The sequence below is a fragment of the Erinaceus europaeus genome, chromosome 17 (genome assembly GCF_950295315.1).
Source record: "Erinaceus europaeus chromosome 17, mEriEur2.1, whole genome shotgun sequence".
NCBI lineage: Eukaryota > Metazoa > Chordata > Mammalia > Eulipotyphla > Erinaceidae > Erinaceus > Erinaceus europaeus.
In genome coordinates this window covers 75502801-75526380 of record NC_080178.1, presented here as the reverse complement: position 1 = coordinate 75526380, position 23580 = coordinate 75502801, and the positions used below count along the sequence as shown (strand labels likewise).

At 40.3% G+C, this 23580-nt stretch overlaps 1 protein-coding gene across 15 annotated transcripts in view; it reads right to left on the bottom strand.

The window, feature by feature from the left end:
* Positions 1–23580, bottom strand: part of SOX6 (SRY-box transcription factor 6) — a 586459-nt gene that overhangs the window by 53095 nt on the left and 509784 nt on the right. For 11 of the 15 annotated variants that reach the window (XM_060177099.1, XM_060177100.1, XM_060177097.1 and 8 more), the window contains 2 exons: positions 19427–19655; positions 15041–15225 (listed from right to left, as the gene is read on the bottom strand). In XM_060177099.1, coding sequence (XP_060033082.1) covers positions 15041–15225; positions 19427–19655 — 414 coding nt within the window. The remainder of the gene's footprint in view (positions 1–15040; positions 15226–19426; positions 19656–23580) is intronic. The other 4 variants (XM_060177106.1, XM_060177111.1, XM_060177108.1 and 1 more) reach the window with 1 other exon arrangement.

Here is a 23580-nt window from a genome sequence, read left to right as displayed (position 1 = left end):
TGTTTTTGATTTCCACATTTTACATATCAAGATAATGACACTAGCGCTGAATTCTTATTTAATCCCCAAATTAAAATTCAACCTTATATATTAAGTTTGGGGGCTGAACAGCAAAATTTAAAATTTAGAATTTTAGAAATCTTATTTCCCAATCTAATAGCTTCCAACTATTAAAAATAAGTAACCGTCAATGAAGGACACTACTTAGACTACACTTGAAAAATTCCTGAGGGAGGAGGGATGTGGGGAGATATCTCAGCACATTAGAACACAAGACTTATATGTGTGAGGGACCAGATTCAAGCCTCTAATTGGAACCCCAGAAAACACAAGTATATTCCTAAAGCAGGGGTAGCTACGATCCTCTCTCTCTCTCCCTCTCCCCCACCCCCTCCCCACCCTGCCCTCATTATTTGCCTAAGTATGACACACCTAGAAAATTAACTAGAACAAGAGACAAGGCAGAGAGAGTGCTCACACACTCCCAAAAATTGTTTGAGAGAGTTAATTTGCACAGTCTCAAGGGGGAAAAACAACCTTTTCATGCAAACATTATATTTAGCAAAGTTTCTAGATCACTGTAGAATTTCTAATGGCCCTTTTAGACCAACTAGTGAGTGAAGAAAAGACGATCATAAGTATAACAATTATACAAAGTATAAAAGTTTTATGACTTTAGTTCTTATCTGACTTTACTGCATATGTCTGACACAAAAGAGAGCACATCCTGAAGAAAAAAGACAATCTTTTTACTTATTAAAAATAACTCTTAAATAAATTTTCATTATGATAAAAGTTCTTGCCTTAGCAATCAGGCAAGAGCAAGAAATTAAAGGAATTAAAGGGATACAGGTTGGAAGAGAAAAAGTCAAACTCTCATTATTTGCAAATGATATGACAGTATACTTAGAAAACCCTAAAGAATCCAGCAGAAAACTACTGGAAATTATCAGGCAATACAGTAAGGTGTCAGGCTATAAAATTAACATACAAAAGCTGGTGGTATGCAAACACTAAATCTGAATAAGAAACTCAAAAATCAATCTCATTCACTATTGCAGCAATAACAATGAAATATTTAGAAATAAATCAAATAAAAGAAGTGAAAGACTTGTTTTGTGAAAATTATGACTCAGTATTCAAGGAAATAGAAAAAGAAATAAAGAAATGGAAAGATATGCTATGATCATGAATTGGAAAAATTAACATCATCAAAATGAATATTCCACCCAGAGCCATGTTTACTGAAATCCCCATCAAGGGCCCATCAAAGAAGAGATCCAAAAGGCCAACAGACATGAAAAAATGCTCCAAGTCACTGATTATCAGAGAAACGTAAATAAAGACAACAACGAGATACCACTTGACTCCGGTGAGAATGTCATTCATCAGAAAGAATAACAAGAAGTGCTGAAGGGGGTTTGGGGGCAACAGAACACTTCTGCACTGTTGATGGGAACGTAATTTGGCTCAACCCCACTGGAGTCTCAGAAGACTAAAACTGGACCTAGACTATGACCCTGCAATTTCTATCCTGGGGATATATCCTAAGCAATCAAACAAACTCATTCAAAAAGATCTTTGCATTCCTATATTCAGAGAAGCACAATTTGTAGTAGCCAAAACCTGGAAACAACCCAGGTGTCCAACAACAGATGAGTGGCTGAATAAGTTGTGGTCTATATACACAATGGAATAGAACTCAACTATTAAAAATGGTGAATTCACCTTCTTTACCTCATCTTGGATGGAGTTTGAAGAAGTCATATTAAGTGAGATAATCCAGAAAAAGAAGGATGAATGTGGGATGATCTCATTCATGAACAGAAGTAGAAAAATAAGATCAGAAGGGAAAACACCAAGCAGAACTTGGACTGGAGTTGGTGTATTGCACCAAAGTAAAGGATTCTGGGGGCCGGGGGGTGTGAGGTTCAGGTCCTTGAGCATGATGGTGGAGGAGGACCTAGGTGGGGGTTAGAGTATGATGTAAAAGACTGAGAAATTTCATACATGTACCAACCACCATATCGATTGTCAACTGTAAACCATTAATTCCCCCCAATAAAAAAGAAAAAAAAAGAAGCCATATATAAATTTTCATTATGATAACTAACATTTTTTGTTTTCTATAGCTCAAGGGAGCAAAGGAATAGGGGGGTGGCTAGGTGACTTTCTTGTCTGTGTCTGGACTAGCATATTTAAATATGTACTTTACATAAACCCAGTATGGGTTTATACTTTCATTTTGCTTGTTTATTTCATTGCTGAGGCTTCACTGCTCCAGGCTGAGGTTTTTTTTCCCCCCAGATATCAAAAGGAGTGACAGAGATAGCACCACATCAAAATGCCATTAGATATTATGCAATGTATCAGGGGCTTGAATCTGGGTCCTCTACATGGCAAAGCAGGTGAGCTATCTTGCCAACACTCTCTGCTATTTTAAAAATTTTTTATGTATTTATTTATTTGGATAGAGACAGAGAGAAATTGAGAAGGGAGGTGATGATAGAGAGGGAGACAGAGAGACACCTGCAGCCCTGCTTCACTACTTGTGAAGCTTCCCCCACAGGTGGGGGCGAGGGGCTTGAATCTGGGTCCTTGCGCACTGTAATGCGCGCTTAACCAGCTGCGCCACCACCTGCCTCCCCCTTTTGATAATAAGGTATGATACACTAGTTTATTAGATTTCTCAGATAAGATAAACATCTCTTAATATAAACCTGAAGGTTAGCTAATAATGTATAGCATTTACTTTGTGCTTTAAATGCAGTGCCTATTGTTTGAAGCCCATGCGGCTACAAACTTCATTCTCTATTACAGGTCCTACTTGAGGATAAGTCAGTATTACAGATTCACTCAGACAGCACCTATAAGTAATTATATCTCACTGAGACGCCTTTTATCATTACAGTAATGTATCTACAGGGCTGATTTTGGAAAACCAGGCTGTCAGAAGTTAGGTGAAATTCATTAACTCACTGTGATCTCATTATAGTCTACTGATTTGTAAATGCATCTACAAAGAACTAATTCTTTGTTCTTAGCTAATTCTTTGATATATATATATATATATATATATATATATATTTCCCATAAACTCCAGAAATTTTTGGTTCAACAAAACTGACTTAGATCAAGTAGATTTCACTCCTTCCTGCAGCCTCTCCTTCTCACTACCACCCACAATGCTGATAAACAAAACTGAAAAACCTTTCATTTATGAAGGAAAAAACTATTCAAAGCCTCAGGTAGCTTAGAATCTACTTCATTCCAATGAGACAGAAGCCGAAGAGCACACAGCATAAAAGCTCCCCTCTAAGCTGCAATCACCGACTCGGTTACAGTCTCTTCACACAGAAAAACACAGCCCATATTCCACCTAGGTTACCACCGCACCTCCAGATTATAGTCCTTCTAGTCGGGTATGATCATTCCAATTTACAGAACATATTCAGTAAGACCAGAAACCTCCCCAGGACCCCACAGACAATTGAGAGTAAAGGTAGATCTAGAAAAATGGGTCTTCAAATTTTAAGGCCGAAGCTGAATTTCTTATGCTCTTCTGCACTGCTTAATTAACATGATTTGACATAGTCTTGGGAATGAGATCAGCAAATCCAATCTGGCCAGAGCTTTAAAAGCTAGTATCTTTTTATTAAATTAGGCTTCTGAAGCTATTTAGGCCTCAGATTTTTACTGCTATGCCATTTAGATAAATAAAGCAAGTATCTGATTCTGAATACATTTGTTCAGGTTTTTCTTAGCCCTGCCCCCCTCCTTGGACTATGCTCCTGATGGACTGAGTCCTCTCTTCTGAGACGCACAGTAGCCTCATTGCCATGGGAGGAGGCTAGGTGACAGCGATTACACACACTTAGAGCCAGGACAGAGGACTGCAGAGATAGCAGCTGCCTCTGCTAACTAACTCTAAGAGCTTGGAGAAAAACACTAGTGTTCAGAGACTGCACCTTGACAGCTGTAGACTGCGATACTGCAGTTAGGGTGAGAGATGAAAGGAGACAGGAGGGAGGGAGGAATGGGATGGTGAGAAAGAAAAAAAGAAGAGAAAGGGAAAGTGCTCTAGGGGGAAGGGGCTGGCTGGGGAGTTTGAGAGAGATGGGGAAGGGAGGGCAAGAGGAGGTCAGGAAATGTGGTTTAGGAGTTGGTATTTGAAGCAAGAATAACTAAATTCTATGAATGTCCCTTCTCTCTCTCTCTCTCTCTCTCTCTCTTTCAGCTATAATGAAGGCTAACAACTGACAGTAAGGATATCAAACTCCACTTCAGCCACTGATAGGCAAAGTCTCCTTTGATCTGCAAGAACTTAATTACCCCTGCAGCTAGTTTTTCTCATTTGATAATTGGACCCACATTGTCAGAGTTCCCTTTGTTGTAACTATCCTACCTCCTAAATCAGATTATATTCACTTTCAGGACAGAAAGGAGCTAGTCAGTATTTTCTCTGAATATAACAAGATAAGCAGTATAGCTGCTTTTAGTCCACTGAGTCCAGTGACACTCCCCAGTTGCTGCCACAGACATCTGAAAAGCACATATAGATCACCTTGGCATCCAGAAAGCATACAGAGCTAAGAGTCAGGGATACAATCCAGCTTCGTTCACAACCTGTTGGGTTTGGGCAGATCTCTTTCTCTGCTGTTGTTTCCTCAGCTATGAAATAAAGAGTTTTACTCAATGATATTTGCACTCAGATTCAATTATTTTATATTTTAACAGACCAAGGAAGTGCTGGCTAATGGTATTTCTGTTGTGAGAATGCTGAATGTACAAGTTCTTATTCAACTTCTACAGACTGAAAATGCTTATAACTTCACATCTCTGAGGAGAAAAGATCTATCATCATTGGACTAGAGAAAATGAAGTCAACCTACTGTGATTCTTAAGTATAGAAGCCAGTTAGGTTTCTGTAGGGACCCTCAAGAAATTTAAGGACAGAATAGACATCGGATGCCTAATTTCTAGGGCCAAGGTCTGTAACAGCACTGTAAAGTGAGATTTTAAATTTGAGAGAACTTTACAGTGTTTGAGTACAGCACCTTCCTCCTAGCTGAGGCAAACATAGGTAGCAGCTCTTCTTCAAAGAACAGTGAAACAATGCAGTGTTTTCAAGTGCTAACTTATGTTTCTCCTACAAGTCTAAAAACACCAGAATCTAAATTGACTCTCTGTTACACATGGAAAAAGAATGTATTGTCTCAGGGAGCCTTGTGAATACTTGGGGAAATAGTTTAGAATTGATCCAGGCTTCTTAAGATCATTTATAAAACTTAACCCAGTGTTAACTGTTCAGGCTTTACCATTTTTTAAAAACATGATTTGACAGTGGAAAAAAAAAAACTACAGAAGCCAGACCTTCCACTTTCTGCAACCCACAAAAAAAAATCTAAAACAAAGCCATTGTTACTGCTTGCTTTAATTTGAAATGCACCCTAATACTCAAAATGTTACTCATATTGACATTGGACAGGTTTCTCATTGTTATTTTTAAATATTGAACATGTTTAAATGTTAATATCTGGTATTGTAAATACTGATAGCTGTAGCTACACAAATGAAGTAGCCATGTGGGACCTCAAAGAATTTTTGAGGGTGTCTAACTTGATGTAGAACGATTCATAGATTACACAGAAGGTAGTAGATCTAAGATGACTATGGGTTAAAAGATACCCACTACAGTGAGAGGTTGGAGCTATAATATCCTCATTATTCATAGATTTGCTCCATATACGCCTAAGCCAACAAGTCTTTATGCAATGTTAGTAACTGTGAAGTATCAAATTTTAATCCCTAGGCTGGGATATCCATTTACTGGACACAGCCTTTTGATATAAGACACTTGTAAACAAAACTAAAAAAGTCTTACATTTGTTCTTTCCCCCACTCTTATGTTGAACCTTGTAAACTTTATATAAATTCTCACCATTCCTTCCATTTAACATGCAGAGAAGGAGCCAAACAAGTTTGTTGTTGTTGTTTTATGAATTAGGTCTTAAACTAGTAGCTAGGCAACCAACCAAGTAGCCCTGACAACAGATATAAAAGAAACTTGATGATTACATTCAGCCAGGAGCTTATATACAACACTACACAGTTGCCTAATGTTATCACCTCAAATGTAAAATATAATATTAATAAGACCTACATTTTTTCTCATTTTATAGCTTTTTTGATTTGTTTTAGAAAAATATTATCACAGACATAAATATAGCTATTCCATTCAAAGAAATATGCATAAGCATATGTATATATATCTAGGTAGACTTCTTCTTTATCCTATGATTTTAGCATTCACTTCATTAAGATTTCTGTTTGAAATTCAAATGTATGTCTTATTTTGTATTTTAGGTAAAACTGCTCAGTCAACTTCACAGTGATGTGGGGAACAAGTGAGCTGAGAGAGGGAATATTGGAGAAAGTGATACAGTCTTCATTGGTTTCCTGACCTGTGAGATAAGGATAGTAATGCCAAAGTCCTGAATCTGGAAAAGTCTGGGAGAAATATGCTCTGTGGTAGTAGTTTTGAAGGAAAGGAGGATTATAGATTATTTCCTAGCCTGGTGTTACAAGGACTATATGTTGCAATTAGAATGTGTCCCTTTTCTGTAACTTTCTACTGTGTCCTCACCCTTCCTAGTACAAAGATGTGTTTTCCTACGAGCACATTTCAGAGCAAAAACACTGCAACCAACATGTCAGCCAACTGCTCACAAGAAACGACCACCCTGACTGATCAGTGACACATACATGTTTGGAAACAAAACCTCACTCTTGTGTGTGTGCCATGTGAAGGATTCATCCATTCCAGATATTCTTTGCCGAATCATTTCTTCACAGTACCCTCTCACTTATTATTGCACAGAGCTATTGACTGATCTTCTGTCCACACTTACCCTGTCATGCGACAATGAGTATCCAAGCCAACTGTATAAATAACAAGGAGATAGAGCAACTGACAAAGTGAAACTCAAGTTGGACAGTAAATTTTTTTATTTTCAATAAAAGTGTGATACTGATGTACTATTCTAATATTTTTGCAAAATATGGTTGAGGAGCAAAAATTTACACTTGTAAAAGCTGAACAACTGCTTGTTTAATAAGCAGGAGAAGTCTATAATGAGCCTTAGTGATAGGACTATTATTTCCCTATTTACTTGATTGAAAAAATATCATTTTGGCATAGGAAATGTATGGGATTGTAGAGAATCTGATCTAAAATCAGGTTTAAAATCATTGGTTGATTTTAAATATATTGAAGTATGTAATAAAACAATAAGGACAAAGCTCACTAGCACATAATACTGAGTGTGAACATTATCATGGTGCTAGCATGTAGTGAGTGTGTACACATTAAATTATACAAAAGAAAATTGTGTATCTTGACTCTGTAAGAAGGTACCTCTTAGCTTTTTTCTAACCTTCCACTCTATTTTAATATATTTGGGGCCTAGAGCTTGTAGGTTAGACCATTTATCACTGGAGGATATCAAAGGGTGAAAAATGTGGCCTGGGAGGTGGCACAGTGGATAAAGTACTAGACTCTCAAGCTTGAGGTCCTGAGTTCAGTCCCCAGCAGCATATGTACCAGAGTGATGTCTGGTTCTTTCTTTCTCTCCTCCTATCTTAGCATATTAACAACACATTTGACAAAGTGTCTGATCTTAAAGTAAGAAGGGCCTATACCATCTCCTTGGTCAGCGAAGTGCTCCATATACAAGTTCCCTCAAAACAATCCTTTGAGAATGGAATGATTATCTCCACTTAGCTCATGGAGATTATGAACGTTAAATTAGTAGTTTGTGAGTAAAGAAGATTAATATTGGAAACTGGAATCCAGGTGTAATGCACACCCTCACCCACCACTCTCTCTAGCCTCTAATCCTGCTACTGCTCTGGGCCTAGTCACCTGTTCTGTGTGCCTGCACTAGTACTAGTAACTTTTAATCTCCTCTTGTCTGACTGACGTGTTTCCATAATCAGAGTCAATGAAAGTCGTGACAGGGAAAAAATGTTCTACCCAGACCAAGGGTGACAAGTATATTGGAAGTAGGGGATTTTCTACTTCATAGTTGCTTTTTTCTAAAGATTATTTGTCAACTATTGAGAGAGAAGGTGAGAGAGAGAGAGAGAGAGAGAGAGAGAGAGAGAGAGAGAGAGAGGTGAACCAGAGTTTCACTCCAGCACATATGCTGCAAAGGACAGAACTTGGACCTCACAATTCCAAGTTTTGAATTCTGCCACTTAGTGACCACTCGGGCTGCAAGCTTTAAAAATTTATCTATTTTTACCCTGTCTAATCCTATGAAAGATTGAAGATTTCCAAGGTAAAAGAATATTAGTGTACAAAAAGCTTAAGGATTGCCTAAAATTTAACAAAGGAACCCGATACTGTTCTATAATAAAGTATAATTTACTACAACTCAAGAAAGTTGACATTGAATTCCTGGTTTACCACAAGCTTACAAAGTGACCATGGCTAAGTTATTCAGTATCTCTAAATTTTCCCATCTGTGAATTGAAGCAACTGAATCACATCAAATATAATGTTCCCCCTAACTCCTTCACCCGAGAGTTTAAATCCTACCCATATAGGTCATCGTCGGAGACAACAGTATGGTAAAAATGTACACTTTGACACCCAGTGAGGTGAAGCATTTTTCTAAAACAATTCTTGTAAGGTGAAGGGACTAGTAGTTCAGGCTGTATGCACACAGATATGTAATCTGTCTACTTATCGCAAACTCTAATCAGTAGGTGCAGAATAACCAGATTCCTAAGTTCCACAGTAGTTACACATGAGAGTGTACTAGCCAATCAGTAAGTCTGTATTCAAGCACCCAGAAGGCCAGTAAATTTCAGAACACACTTTGCCCCTACAGGGGCCATACTGCCTCACTTCTCTTTTAGACAGATGCCCTTAGCTTAGCTCTAAGGGTATTTTTGCAGTTTACTTAAAATTGTGCTGTGCATCATGATGATTAAAATACCGTCTATCTTAGAAATGTGAAAAAGACAAAATCTGGCCAACCATCAGCCCAGGCGATGATCTAATTGCACTGGTACTTCAGGATGGAGCTAGCTGGTGTTCCTGGAATAGGAAGCTAAAACCCAGGGCAGTAAGGAGCCTTCTGCCAGCAGGACACTCACAGTTCATGTGCAGAAGCTGTGTTGAAATGATGGAGCAGAACAGCTCTCGAGGAGCTGTTACAGTCTATTGTCCCTCTAATCTAGACATTTAACAGGCCCTAAATACTCTGTGGCACAGTCAAGTAGAACATCTCCATTGGGGTCGTTCTGGCTGATGGAGTCAACAGTGCTTTATTTTAAAGTGCCAGGATAAGAATTTGCCCCATCAAGTGAAATATGTCATGGGTACAAAACATGTTTTCATACTGGGCATATATTGATGCTCTGTGTGTTATAAGCGTGCAAGTACCCCTACGACTGGAGTAAATGTTTAGCCACGTTTGTCATGCACACAGACCATGTGTTTATATACCTCTAGGGTCACTAATTTTCATAGGACACTACAGTGGATCTGAGTGCCCTGGTAGATTTGAAGCTTCCTGTGGCGATGACTAAGACCTTGTTTGAGACTGCATCACGGGGGCCGGTGGTGGCGCCCCTGGTTGAGGGCACATGTCACGATGCACAAGGACCCAAGTTTGAGTCCCGGGTCCCCAATTGCTGGGGAAAAGCTTTATGAGTGATGAAGCAATGTTGAAGGTGTCTCTCTCTCTCTCTCTCCCTCCCCCTTCTCTCTCAATTTCTCTCTGTCCTAACCAATAAAATGGGAAAGACGGCCACCAGGAGCAGTGGATTTGTAGTCCTGGCACTGAGCCCCAGTGGTAACCCTAGAGGCAAAAAAGAAAGAAAATGCCCCTTTTATGGCTGGAATTATGCTGCATATAGTCACATGGATCTCATGCCATTGTAACCTAGATTAGAAACCCTAACGTTACAGATGAGGAAATTGAGGTCCAGAGAGGATAATCAACTTGCTGAATATCACACAGGTGTTACATGGCAACACAGTGACTGTGAATTTAAATGAGAATAAGAAGAAAACTCACGGATACTTTCACATATGCAAAGGAAATTTCGGAATCACTAAAATGCTTCTTACTGGAGTTTTTGCTGAGTTGTTAGTGGCAGCTAACTGCAAGAGGAAGGTCATTTCATTCCAGGCAGTATGTTTTCTGTCTTATGCTCACACAAATATTAGCATTATCTAGCTCCTGACAAAACTGTAGAGTGGGGATGGCCCCTGGTGTATTTGCCCATCCCTTTATCTGACTCCGCTTCCCATGCACAACCTCAATGCTAGAACTGGTTTGTTTACCAGGATGCACCAAGTTTTCATGTTAAGATGAAACATATTCATATTGCATGACTACGCCAAAGACAGTATCCTAGCTCAAAAGCATGACCAGATCTGTGTTTATCTCTAATATCAGAGATAATAGAAAAGATTTTGGGCAAGGCCTTTCTTCACCTGTGGTTCTGAAATCTTACTCTATGTAACCATCTACTCGGGCAGTTCTTAAAGAAAAGCTCTACCCTGTGAGTCATTTTTTAAAAATTTATTTATTTGTCATGATAAATGACATAGTGGGGGTTGTATTGTTAAATGGGAAACTGGGGAATGTGATGCATGTACAAACTATTGTATTTACTGTTGAATGTAAAACATTAATTCCCCAATACTAATTAAAAAAAATTTCAAAAAAAAAGGGAAAACAAAAGGGAAAATAAAGAGTTAGCTGAAATAACTTCAAAAAAATTATTTATTTGATAGAGGCAGAGAGAAATTGAGAAGGAAAGGGGAGATAAGGACTAAGAATGACACCTGCAACCCTGCTTCATCACTAGCAGAGTCTTAGAGGCCAAGGAGGTATGTTGACCCAACATGAGCAATGACTCAGCACCCTGTTATAACAGACACATTATGCCCTTGCCCCCGTCAGAAAAATATATTTTCAAGTCTTAACCCTTGGAACTTCTGAGCATGACCTTATTAGGAAATAGGGTCTTTATAGATGCCATCAAGTTAAAATAAGGTTACACTGGATTTGGATGGACCTTATGTCTAAAGATTGATGTCCTTAATAAGAAGAAGACTTGAAGACACCAGGACACATGGAGGGTATGTGTGTGTGTGTGTGTGTGTGTGTGTGTGTGTGTGTGAGAGAGAGAGAGAGAGAGAGAGAGAGAGAGGGCACCTGTAATATCAGTTTTAGACTAGCCTCCAGAACTGTGAGAAAAGAAATTAAATGACTTGTGGAGCTTGGGACTTTGGAGCCCCAGGCATGGAAGACTGTTTGCATAACCATTATGCTGTCTCGCCTGCCAAAGAATCCTCTCTACCGCAACATCCACCCTAGACATCAGTGATGGCAAACTGGAGGAGGCTCTTGGCTCTCCTGCCAAGAAATCATATTCTCAACCCTTAACTGAATAAACACATGAATGGAGATAATGATTTTAAAACTTATCAAGGCTCAGTGACACTCATTTGTCCTATACAGCTTCAAATAAAAACAAAACCCCTCAGAATTTCATGGTGGGAATTAGAATTTTTTTTTTTTTTGGAGTAGAGAGAGGGGAGGGGGCAGGGGGAGGAGAGTGATTGAGGCTTCTTCCTTCTTCTCATAGCACCTTCCACATGGTGTCAAGGTTCAAGTCTGGGCACAGGCTCTGCCCAGTGAGCTGTTTGGCAGACCCAAATGATTTGTTTGTTTTAAAGACAGAGAAAGAGACACAAAGTCAGAGACACAGACAGAGAGAGACACCAGAGCGCAGCTCAGCTCTGGCTTATGGTGGTGCTGAGGATGGAACCTGCAACCCCAAGAGCCTCAAGAATGAAAGTCTGGTGCAATATTATTGTATGTGACCCTAGTATATTTTTTTCACCAGGGTTATTGGAGCTCATTTTCTGCATCATGACTCCACTGCTCCCAATGACCTCTTGTTTCTTTTCTTTTATAGAATGTAAGAGAGAGAGAGAGAGGCGGAAGAGAGAGAGAGAGAGAGAGAGAAGGAGAGACACCTGCATCACTGCTTCACTTTGTGTGTGTGTGTGTGTGTGTGTGTGTCCTTACTGCTGAGGCTCGGTGCCTGCACTACAAATCCACTGCTCCTGGAGGCTATTTTTTCCCTTTTGTTGCCCTTGTTGCTTATCATTGTTATTATTATTGGTGTTGTTATTGCTGTCATTGTTGTTTGATAGAACAGAGAGAAATCAAGAGAAGACAGGAAGAAAGAAAGGAGGAGAGAAAGATAGACACCTGCAGGCCTGCTTCACCACTTGTGAAGCGACAAACCCCCTGCAGGTGGGGAGCCCGGGACACGACCCAGGATCCTTGCGCCTGTCCTTGCGCTTAACCCGCTGCGCTACCGCCTGGCCCTGACTGCTTCACTTTGTCTGAAGTTTTCTTCCTGCAGGTGGGAGCAGGGACTTGAACCAGCCCCTCCTGGATATATATTCTACCTACTACACCTCAATAGCCTTTCAGCGGAACTCACTCCATGTTTCGTTCTTCGCCACCTCAATAGCCTTTCAGCGGAACTCACTCCATGTTTCGTTCTTCGCCACCTCAACAGCCTTTCAGCGGAACTCACTCCATGTTTCGTTCTTCGCCACCTCAACAGCCTTTCAGCGGAACTCACTCCATGTTTCGTTCTTCGCCACCTCAACAGCCTTTCAGCGGAACTCACTCCATGTTTCGTTCTTCGCCACCTCAACAGCCTTTCAGCGGAACTCACTCCATGTTTCGTTCTTCGCCACCTCAACAGCCTTTCAGCGGAACTCACTCCATGTTTCGTTCTTCGCCACCTCAACAGCCTTTCAGCGGAACTCACTCCATGTTTCGTTCTTCGCCACCTCAACAGCCTTTCAGCGGAACTCACTCCATGTTTCGTTCTTCGCCACCTCAACAGCCTTTCAGCGGAACTCACTCCATGTTTCGTTCTTCGCCACCTCAACAGCCTTTCAGCGGAACTCACTCCATGTTTCGTTCTTCGCCACCTCAACAGCCTTTCAGCGGAACTCACTCCATGTTTCGTTCTTCGCCACCTCAACAGCCTTTCAGCGGAACTCACTCCATGTTTCGTTCTTCGCCACCTCAACAGCCTTTCAGCGGAACTCACTCCATGTTTCGTTCTTCGCCACCTCAACAGCCTTTCAGCGGAACTCACTCCATGTTTCGTTCTTCGCCACCTCAACAGCCTTTCAGCGGAACTCACTCCATGTTTCGTTCTTCGCCACCTCAACAGCCTTTCAGCGGAACTCACTCCATGTTTCGTTCTTCGCCACCTCAACAGCCTTTCAGCGGAACTCACTCCATGTTTCGTTCTTCGCCACCTCAACAGCCTTTCAGCGGAACTCACTCCATGTTTCGTTCTTCGCCACCTCAACAGCCTTTCAGCGGAACTCACTCCATGTTTCGTTCTTCGCCACCTCAACAGCCTTTCAGCGGAACTCACTCCATGTTTCGTTCTTCGCCACCTCAACAGCCTTTCAGCGGAACTCACTCCATGTTTCGTTCTTCGCCACCTCAACAGCCTTTCAGCGGAACTCACTCCATGTTTCGTTCTTCGCCACCTCAACAGCCTTTCAGCGGAACTCACTCCATGTTTCGTTCTTCGCCACCTCAACAGCCTTTCAGCGGAACTCACTCCATGTTTCGTTCTTCGCCACCTCAACAGCCTTTCAGCGGAACTCACTCCATGTTTCGTTCTTCGCCACCTCAACAGCCTTTCAGCGGAACTCACTCCATGTTTCGTTCTTCGCCACCTCAACAGCCTTTCAGCGGAACTCACTCCATGTTTCGTTCTTCGCCACCTCAACAGCCTTTCAGCGGAACTCACTCCATGTTTCGTTCTTCGCCACCTCAACAGCCTTTCAGCGGAACTCACTCCATGTTTCGTTCTTCGCCACCTCAACAGCCTTTCAGCGGAACTCACTCCATGTTTCGTTCTTCGCCACCCCCTGGTACTAGCAGCGCCACAGGACTCCTGGCTGTTGTTCTGATACTTCAGAAGCCTCCTTGCTTGTTGTTCTCGTGCCTCATATATGCTGCATTCTGGCTTCATTCAGATCTTTACTCTGGTCACTTGCTGAGAGAATCCTTATCACCTCACAAATGTCTCTTCCCATAGCTTGTCTGCACTTTTCTCAGAGCACGTATTCACTGGGTCACACTACTGCCAATGGCCACGTCAGTCAGTCACGTGTGTCTTTATTGTCAGTATTGTCTTTACTGTCTCCATCAGAATGAAAGCTGGGTTTTTTTTTTTTCTCATTGGCCCTCTGCTGTGTTTCTGCCATATGGACAATAGTGCTCACTACAGATAAGCATTTAGTAAATAATGTTTTCTGAGTCAAAAGTAAATGAATGAAATTTGGAATTATTATTTTTTTTGTTTGGGTGACAGTAAGCTCAGTAATAAACTCAATGGTGAGCCAAGTAATATTTAGCCTTTGTCATAAATATTTTCTTTCATTTTGTTTCAATATTCTGATATTCTATTCTTTTTCTAGTAGCATCAGATTCCCTTTATTTTTGGAGTAGGACAGAAAAATAAAAATAGGTTGGTAGGGAAAGACCAGGCAGTGGTACACCTGGTTAAGTGTATACACTGCAGTGCACACGGACCTGGGTTCAAGCCCCTGGTTCCTACCTGCAGGGGGGAAGCTTCATGAGTGGTGAAGCAGGGCTTCAGGTGTCTCTCTGTCTTTCTCTCCTTCTCTATCATCCCCTCCCCTCTCATTTTCTGTCTCTATCCAATAGTAAATAAGTAAACTAAAATAAAAATGTTAAAAGGATACGTAAGTAGGCCAAGGAGAAACCCCTGCACTTATGTGTTCATCAGCAGGACTTTGATTCTATTGATCATATGACCACCGTCAAGCTAGAATCCCAAATCCATGGCTGCAGATTGATCCTTGGGAGCCAGGATCAGTAAGGTGAGAAAGCGCCAGTAAGTCCAGCAAAACCCTCAAGGGGGGGCTCGGTGTTACCTTTTCATTCCTGCAGTTGTTCATCCCCATGTTATTCAGGGCTAGTTTGCCGTCAACACCATGCGGTGGCTGCTGCTGCTGCTCCCGCTGGATCTGTTCTCTCATCTTCCGAGCCTCCTGGATGGCTTTCATCACTGTGTCCTGATCCCCAAACAGGGCGGGGGAGTTGAGACTGGACAGGATATCTGCAGACACAAAATTCATCATTAGAGGCCTAGCAGGCCAGAAAGACTCTATCAAAATGCTACCATCTACTTCCCAGTAGAATGCTGCATTCTCCAAACCAGGAAGGGTCAGTATGATATATGTGCACCTCTGCCCATAGCAGCACAACTTACAATAACCCTGATCAGAAGCAACCCTGACCAGGTGTCCAACAGCAACAGTGATGAATGGCTAAGAATGTTGTGGTCTATATACACACAATAGAATACTACTCAGCTCCAACAGTCATGACTACACCTTCACCTCCTCCTACACGGAGCTTGAAGGAACCACATTAAGTGAGATAAGCCAGAAAGAGAAGTTTGATTATGAGATGATCTCACTCATGGGCAGAAGTTGAGAAACAGAAGGGGAAAACACAAAGCAGAACTTGGACTGCGCTTGGTGTCTTGCACCAAAGCAAAGGACTCTGGGGGTGGGGGTGGGTGGGATGGCCTTTCAGGTCCTGGTGCATGATGGCGGAGGTGGATCTAGGCTGGAGGGGAGAGACATTTTCAGAATATCGATCACAGTGTAATGAGAAATTTTACCCAGGTGTCAACAACTGTGCTTACTGTACACCACTAATCCCCACAATAAAAAGGAGGGGGGAAAAAAAAGAAAAGAAAACTCTAGTGTTATGTATAGAATGCCCTGTGAATCTCTCAGAAATCCAGGCTGGGTTTATCAATGGCTGGGTGATAGCCCCTCAATCTGGATTACCAGGGCTTAGTCAACCCACCTCCACACAGAGGAAGATCCTTCAATTCTGTCTATACTGTTGAATTTGTTCTAGCTGTATCTTATGAGTGAGGAGTGAGCGGAGAAGGGTTTAGACATATCTTCTCAAGCTACTCATTCATTTTGCTTAGTACTCTAAAACAGGAAGACTGTTACAGGCTGAGCAGGAAAAGAAAAAAATAAATCAGTCTGTGAGGCCAAATATGCATGTTAGTGACATCTGCATCTGTGTGTTTTTATGTCCACTGCAGGAGAGAGGGGGTGGGAGTGAATCCCCACTCCCTCCACTCCTCAATCACTGACTGGCTAATGAAGCGTTCTACTCATCATGCTGCCTCAGTTATTTACCAAGAGAATGACAACCATCCCTCCTCCCAGTGGGAATGCCCACAGTTCTTAGCGTTGAGTCCATGAGGCTGTGTGTCTACGAATAGTTTCTACGTATGTACAAAGCTTCAATTTAAGTGGGAATAAATATTTACCTTTATTATATACTCCTTGCAATGCAGAAGGGAAAATTTAAATGGACAGCTTTTCCTTTATACCTTGCATTTTTACTGTCTACTTGTGTTTTATATGAAATGGTTCAATTTTAGACCAAAAGAAGGCCATTGCTTGCTGATGGACAGATTTCGGCTGTTGTGGCCCACGTTAACATGATTCCTTTGTTTGCAACATGGTATGAACATTTCACATCACGTCATGTGTGCATGTGCATGTGTTGTATCTTACATGAAAACAGACCAGAGGAAATCAAACTACAGTCAAATTCACAAGACATGACAATGTCTGTATTCCTACATTTTTAGATAAATGTTTATATTCAGTTGAGGTTAGAAACTTTCCCTGTGCTCTGTGGAGGATTTCTGACAGTCAAATAATCACTCATTTAGGAATATGAAACCTATATTATTTGCTCAGAAGTATATAATTAAAATTAATTCTTTTTAAAAAGCTTATTTATTATTTTTAACTTGATAGGACAGAAAGAAATTTAGTGAGGGATGGAGGAGATAGAAAGGGAGAGAGAGGGCCAGAGAGGTAGCACAGTGGCTATGCAAAAGGACTCTCATGTCTGGGGCTCTTAGGCCCTCAGTTCAGTTCCAAGCACCACCATAAATCAGACCTGATTAGTGCTCAGGTCATTTTCTGTATCTTTCACTATGTGTCTTTCTCCTTAAAAATAAATATTTTAAGTAAAGAGAGTGAGGAGAAGAGAGAGGGGGGAGAGAGAGAGAGAGAGAGAGAGAGGGACTTGCAGCATTGTTTTTCCACTTATGAAGCTTCCTCCTTCAGGTGGAGACTGCAAGCATGGTACTGAGCACTCAATCAATTGCTCCATCCACTGACTACTAAAACAAAATCTATATGCTTCTACCCAACGTTGTCTGGGCAAGAGTACTTCTACTCCTTTGGCCAGTTTCCACCTCATGGTCTAAGAAACATGCTCTGCTGAAGTGTAAATTCCTCAGAGCAGGGCCTGTGGTGGAGTCACAGCTGTTGCTCACAGTGTTCAGTATAGCAAGCACATGCTTTCCAGAGAAGATTCAGAAGTGCTCTAAAAAAGTCACTTCAAAATCAAGTCTATTCTTTATCCTTTTTAAAAGTCTTATCTCACAGCTTTCAATAATCCACCAATAATATCCACACACCGGAAGTGATTCACTTCTCTCTCCACAGGAATACTACTGATCTGGGTGGAAAAATCCCCAAATTCTGAAAGGTGTTTTGAAAAGTCAAATAATCACTTTATCTTAGGATATATTAAACCTATAATATTTGCTTGGAAGTATATAATTAAAAGAAATTCTTTTTTTTTTAAGAAGATTATTTGTTATTTTTTCACTTGACAGGACAGAGGGGGAACTGGGGGTGGGGCTGAGAGGGAGAGAAAGGGCTGGGGGGGGGGCATCTTGACTCAAAATGAGCATAGACTGTATCTTGGATCCTAACAGCCAAAATTTCACAGAGGAAGATTAATATCCTAAACATCAGAGATTCACTTAGAAGAGGCACAGTTCAGCAAATACTGAGAATTCACAAAAAGAGCGCCGAGTTTTACACAAAAAGGTCTGAGTTATAGTGTTGGTTCTGCTCATTAACAGCAACACGGCCATGGGCAGTGTTACAATTGGGCAGTATAAGAATACAATTTGCTTTGGTTTTTAAAATATTTTATTTATTTATTAATGAGAAAGATAGGGGGGAGAGGGAGAAAGAACCAGGGATTGAACTGGGATTGAACTCAGGACCTCAAGCTTGAGAGTCCAGTGCTCTATCCACTGCACCACCTCTTGGACCACCAATTTGCTTTGTTTATGATGGTGGAAATAATAATAACAATAAAACAACAATAATATACTTAATATACTTAATAATACTTAACTCAAAGTTGTTTTGAAAAATCAAATGATATAAGGTAAGGAAAAATGCTTGCTTTTTTTTTTTAAAACTACAAGTGGCTATACTTACACATTATTTTATGTTTTATAGTGAATAGTTCTAACCCCTGTACTCAGTAACTCAAGGAAGGCAATATAGTGGATGAATGTTAGTTCCAATTCTTACATCCTTTGAGTACCTGCGTTGTATTTGAAAATTAAAAGGCAAAGAATGGAGTACTTTGTGGACACTGTGAAGAATAAATGTTTCATACATTGCTTCACCCCACGTAAATGGTGTTCCCTTAGTAAAATCTTTTTAAATTCCTTGCCTTCGAGGATCCAGACACCATGTTAAGTATTTTTCTACATATTTTTCCTTCTTCAATCTTCATGAAAGAAAAATGCTATGAAAATCAATATAAATAGTAACATATTCTCTTTCTAGAGACTGGGAAATTGGGTTCAAACATACTAAATAACTATCCTGGGGTCACATATGTAACATATGAAAACTCTCAGCCCTGTCTGCCTGACCTTTAGCCTGTCTTTCCTCTGTGTTTCTTGCAGGGGAGTATGGATATACTAAACATACCTGGGTATATAAAGTCAGAGGATCACTATGCTATACATTACTAAGTATCAGTTTTATTTCTCACTGCATTATTGAACTGTATCATTCATATTTTTTAATGACAAACTAATACGGAATAAGATGAAATATTCACATCATTAAAAAATATATATGGATTTTTAAGATAAGCCTTTAGGTCTTTGGAGTCATGGTCATTCTAAAGTGCTTGGAACTGTTACTTTAATGGCAAAATATTGAACTAAGAAATTTCCAAGTCTCTGATTTCCTGACTGAACTAACGCACCATGACTGGAAGAACAATTTTCAGCATAATTTACATTATGACCTTTTCCAAAAGTTCCAATCACCCCAAGACACCAAGGTGGATTATATCTAAGGAGAAAGTATTTTACTTTTTTTTTTTTTAACCCCAAAACACTTTGAAAACAGAGTCAGTCATCACTCAACAGGTTTGCTTTCTTTTACCTAATTCATAAGTCTCTTCCAGGTGTTGACCTTTCCATTTACCTAGAGAGGATCCTCTTCCCAGACTTCCTCCGATGGGGCTGGGGAGGCTGCCTTTGTTGGGCAGACTGATAGGGCTGGTTTTGCTGGCTGGGAAGAGGCTCTGTGTAGGAGATGTTGGGGACTTTACAGGCTCAGCTGTCTTGGGTCGGGAGGAGAGATTCAGCGGCTGCGCTACTGCTGCTTCATCCTACAAGAGTTTAACATAAATAATTATTTAAAAAAAAAAAAAGACAAATGAAGCACATTATCACTTAGTAAGCCACAGTTATTTTACACCTCAGAGACAATACTACATTCTCCTACAATAATAACAAAAGAAGCTAATTATCTACCTCCTTGAAGATTCATGGGGAGGAAACCTCATTAATTTCCCTGTGTTATGCTTCTATTTACATTAACTGTGGAGTTGGATCATTCTTTTTGCCAAATTAAAATCTGAATTAGCTCACATTACAGCTTAATTTCCTAATGTGTTTTCAGGGATCTAAATTAACCTAGGGCATTTACAAAGAATTATTTAAAATTTCTCCAGCTCTATTGTGCTTTAGTTATTCTCTATAAAAAGTTCCTGAAACTATATATAGGCTCTACAGCTAATTTCTTAATATATATTTTTAAATCAAACAATTGCAAGTATGTTAAAAATGGAAACAGAGAAAGCCTTCTTCTGGTTCCCTGGGCCTCTGCCCAGAGAGCCACATGCCACAGCAGGGCTCCTTGCGGCTTTCTGGGTGTGGGCACACGTCACGGTCTATATTCTGGCCTTTGCTCATGTTTAAAATCAATTTGTGCAAAGACCAGGACACATTATGATTATGTTTTCCATATCATGTTACATGCGATCTGTTTTTCATGCCTTAAGAGATGTCTCCTTATGTTCCTTGCTTCCTATATTAACAGAATATCTCTCTGAAGTACGGAATACCTGTGCCTCTGTATTAAGTTCGGTAATCACATAGCTGGCATGTAGCTAGTTTAGCCAGGAGTTTGATAGGGAAGCTCCTTGGTTTCATGGTGTTTCATTCACCCTGCTATAAAATATGCACAAGACTTCCATTATTGGGAAACTTAGTTGTGAAATGAGAATATTCATTTAAATGTTCAGTTTAATTCATTTAAATTTGTTCAGTCAACAAATATTACCTCCTGCTTGTTGCTGAGGAGGCACAGAGAACCTGCCTGCAATGCTGCTGTCTGGCATGGAGAAGAGGGTACAATGAGCGACAGGGGCGTCTACCCCATGGCAGGTGTGGACTTCTCTGGGGTTCACTTTCCTCATCTGTGGGCTCAGAGGGTCTGGTTTTCTCTGGTCTCTAAGGTCTCTCCAGGTACTAATGTTCATAGTTTAAGCGGTGACATTGCTACTGCAGGCTGACTTTTTTTTTTAGATAAGGAAAGAAGGAAAAAGATTCCATAGCACGGAAGCACTCATCAATACAACAAAGGCCTCACTAAAGCCTGGATCATGTGTATGGTAAAGCAGATACTCTTCTAGGGGAGCTATCTTGCCAGCCCTCTATAATATACATACATACATACATACATACATATATATACACACACACACACATATATATTTCCTGTCATCAGGGCTATCTCTTGGGCACAGCATCTGTACTTTGTTTTTTTTTTATTTCTTTATTGGGGAATTAATGTTTTACATTCAACATAAGTACAATAGTTTGTACATGCAGAACACTTCCCAGTTTAGCCTCTGCACTTTGACTCCATAACTCCTAGCAATATTTTTTTGCCTTTGAAAAAATAAAAGAAAATAAGAGATAGGGAGATAGTGCTAAAGCTAGAATGAGAGAGAAAGAGAGAGAGAGACACATCTGCAGCAGTGTTTCACTGCTCATGAAGCTTCCTCCTTGCAGCTTGAGACTGGGGTTTGAACCAAGGTCTGCACACAGGGTGACATGTGCACTTGATATATGCACACCCGGTAATATTTTAAACCAGTGAAGTCAATAAAAATGAAATAAAATAAAATAAAACATTTGTTTTATATCTTGGTATATGATTTTATCCACATATACAATAAGAAACCTAATAAGTATAAGGAATGTTTCCTTAGTAACATAAAATATTCAAGTCAAATCATATAGAGAACTCCCTAAGAATTTGTATGTGGTCAAGTGAGTAATAAAATCCAGTTGGCCCACAAAGCTGGCATGGTAAAAGTAGTCATAAACTTGAATTTAACCAGGGAACATTTTACTCATCCAGTAAAAGCTGGGTTTGGTGCAGTTCCATTTGGCCAAATCACTCATAAGATGGCTTTTTCATGTTAAAATATCTAATACTCAATAGCTCAAGTCACTGACATTTGATATATTTATTCTCTAACAACTATAATTAAACAAAGTGCTTTTGTTATAGTGATCTGACTCTTATTTGTAAACAGAAACTCCAGGAACCTAGATGATTGGTTCTAATGGTAGACTACTGGTGAATTAATGCTATCCTATTAAACATAAACTGCTATTGTTAGCTCACAGGACTGGCATTGAACCAACAGCATAATTCCATTTCTTTGGAGAATAAAAAAGCATGGGGGGGGGTCAATAAGAAGTGGGCAAAAGATCTGAATTATAGATATTTCTTCATAGAAAGCATACAGAAGGTCCACAGAAACATGAAAAAAGATGTTGTCAGAACTTATTATCAGGGAAATACAAAACAAAAGCATCATGAGATACTGGTGAGAACAGTTTACCGTGCTAGGAAGGCGTCTACTCCAGAGACTGAAAGAGCCCTGACTAGCATGGCTGTGGAGGGAAAAGGAACATTGCTACATTGTTGGTGGGAAGACAACCGAGTGCAGCCCCATGGAAAACGGGATGGAGATTCCTCCTATAAAAAATGTAAATACTTTATGATCCCCTAGCACCACTTGTAAGCACCAGTCTGACAACACTAACACACTAATTTAGAAGGACGCATGCACCTTGTGTTCGCACGGCAGCAATATCCGCAAAAGTCAAATCACAGCCTCAGCCCACATGGCCACTGAACACTAGGCAAAGAGGCCATGGATACTCAAACTCACTAAAACGGGGGTCGGGGGGGGGGGAGGGTGTATGTCAAAATGGATGAAGACCTCCCAGTAGAATATTACAAGTGAAATAAACAAGGACGTGAAAGACAATTTCTGAGTGGTTTTATTAATAAGAAGGACAAGCTTGCAATAATAATGATAAGCATAAACCTCAGACTCTGAGCATTTCGGTTACTCTCAAAAGGAAGAAGGGGGTGGTGGGTGGAGAGGCCAGGGGTGGGGTGCCTTTGATGTCATCACACTGGAAATTTGGTGAGTGTGATCTTTTGGTGTAACGGCTTAGGAGTTTAGTGGTGGGTGTAGTCTTATACAAATAGTTAAGTGTGAAAAGATGCCACTGGATTTTCATAATATAAATCCATGAAATTTAACTTAACAAAAAGAAAGCGGACACACTGGCACGGGAGCACTCTGGGCGGGGTCTAGGAACGCTTTCAATAGTGTCTACTTGTTTATCTTTGGTATTGGAGAACCATGGTTTGAAAGACCTTTCTAAAGTCTCAAGATTCCTACATCTGAAAAGTTTAGAAATTAAAACAGTTTCCGTGACTTGGTAGCACTCAATGCTGTTTTGTTTGTCTTAGATGTGAAGATTTAATAATCGCAGATTTTCTCCACACGCAGCACTTTGGTTACATTACAATAATGCATCTGTGCATTGGATAGCTCTTTGAGCAGATAAATCCATTTTACAAAATAGTTGTTTGTCTGAATTCTTTTAATTTGTTAATTCCATGTAGGAAGTAAAGGGAATTAGAAAAACCAACCAGTACCCCTTGTAGGTATCCTCTGCAGCACCAAGTTGGAGTCCATAATTACTCTCCCTCTTCCACTAAGCCCTTTTGCTGACCAGTTGCAAGACAGCAAGGACAGTGAGGAGATATTTTCCTTAACTTCCCCAGTCATCACCAAGGAGGAGAATCCGGATATCCTATTACAACTCTATAGCACCAAAGCAGAACTAGACAGTGACACCACTCACTCCTCAACATGCACATTTGTAATTGTAACTACTCACTGACAAACAGTAGAGAGTCTAGCGCTTTAATTC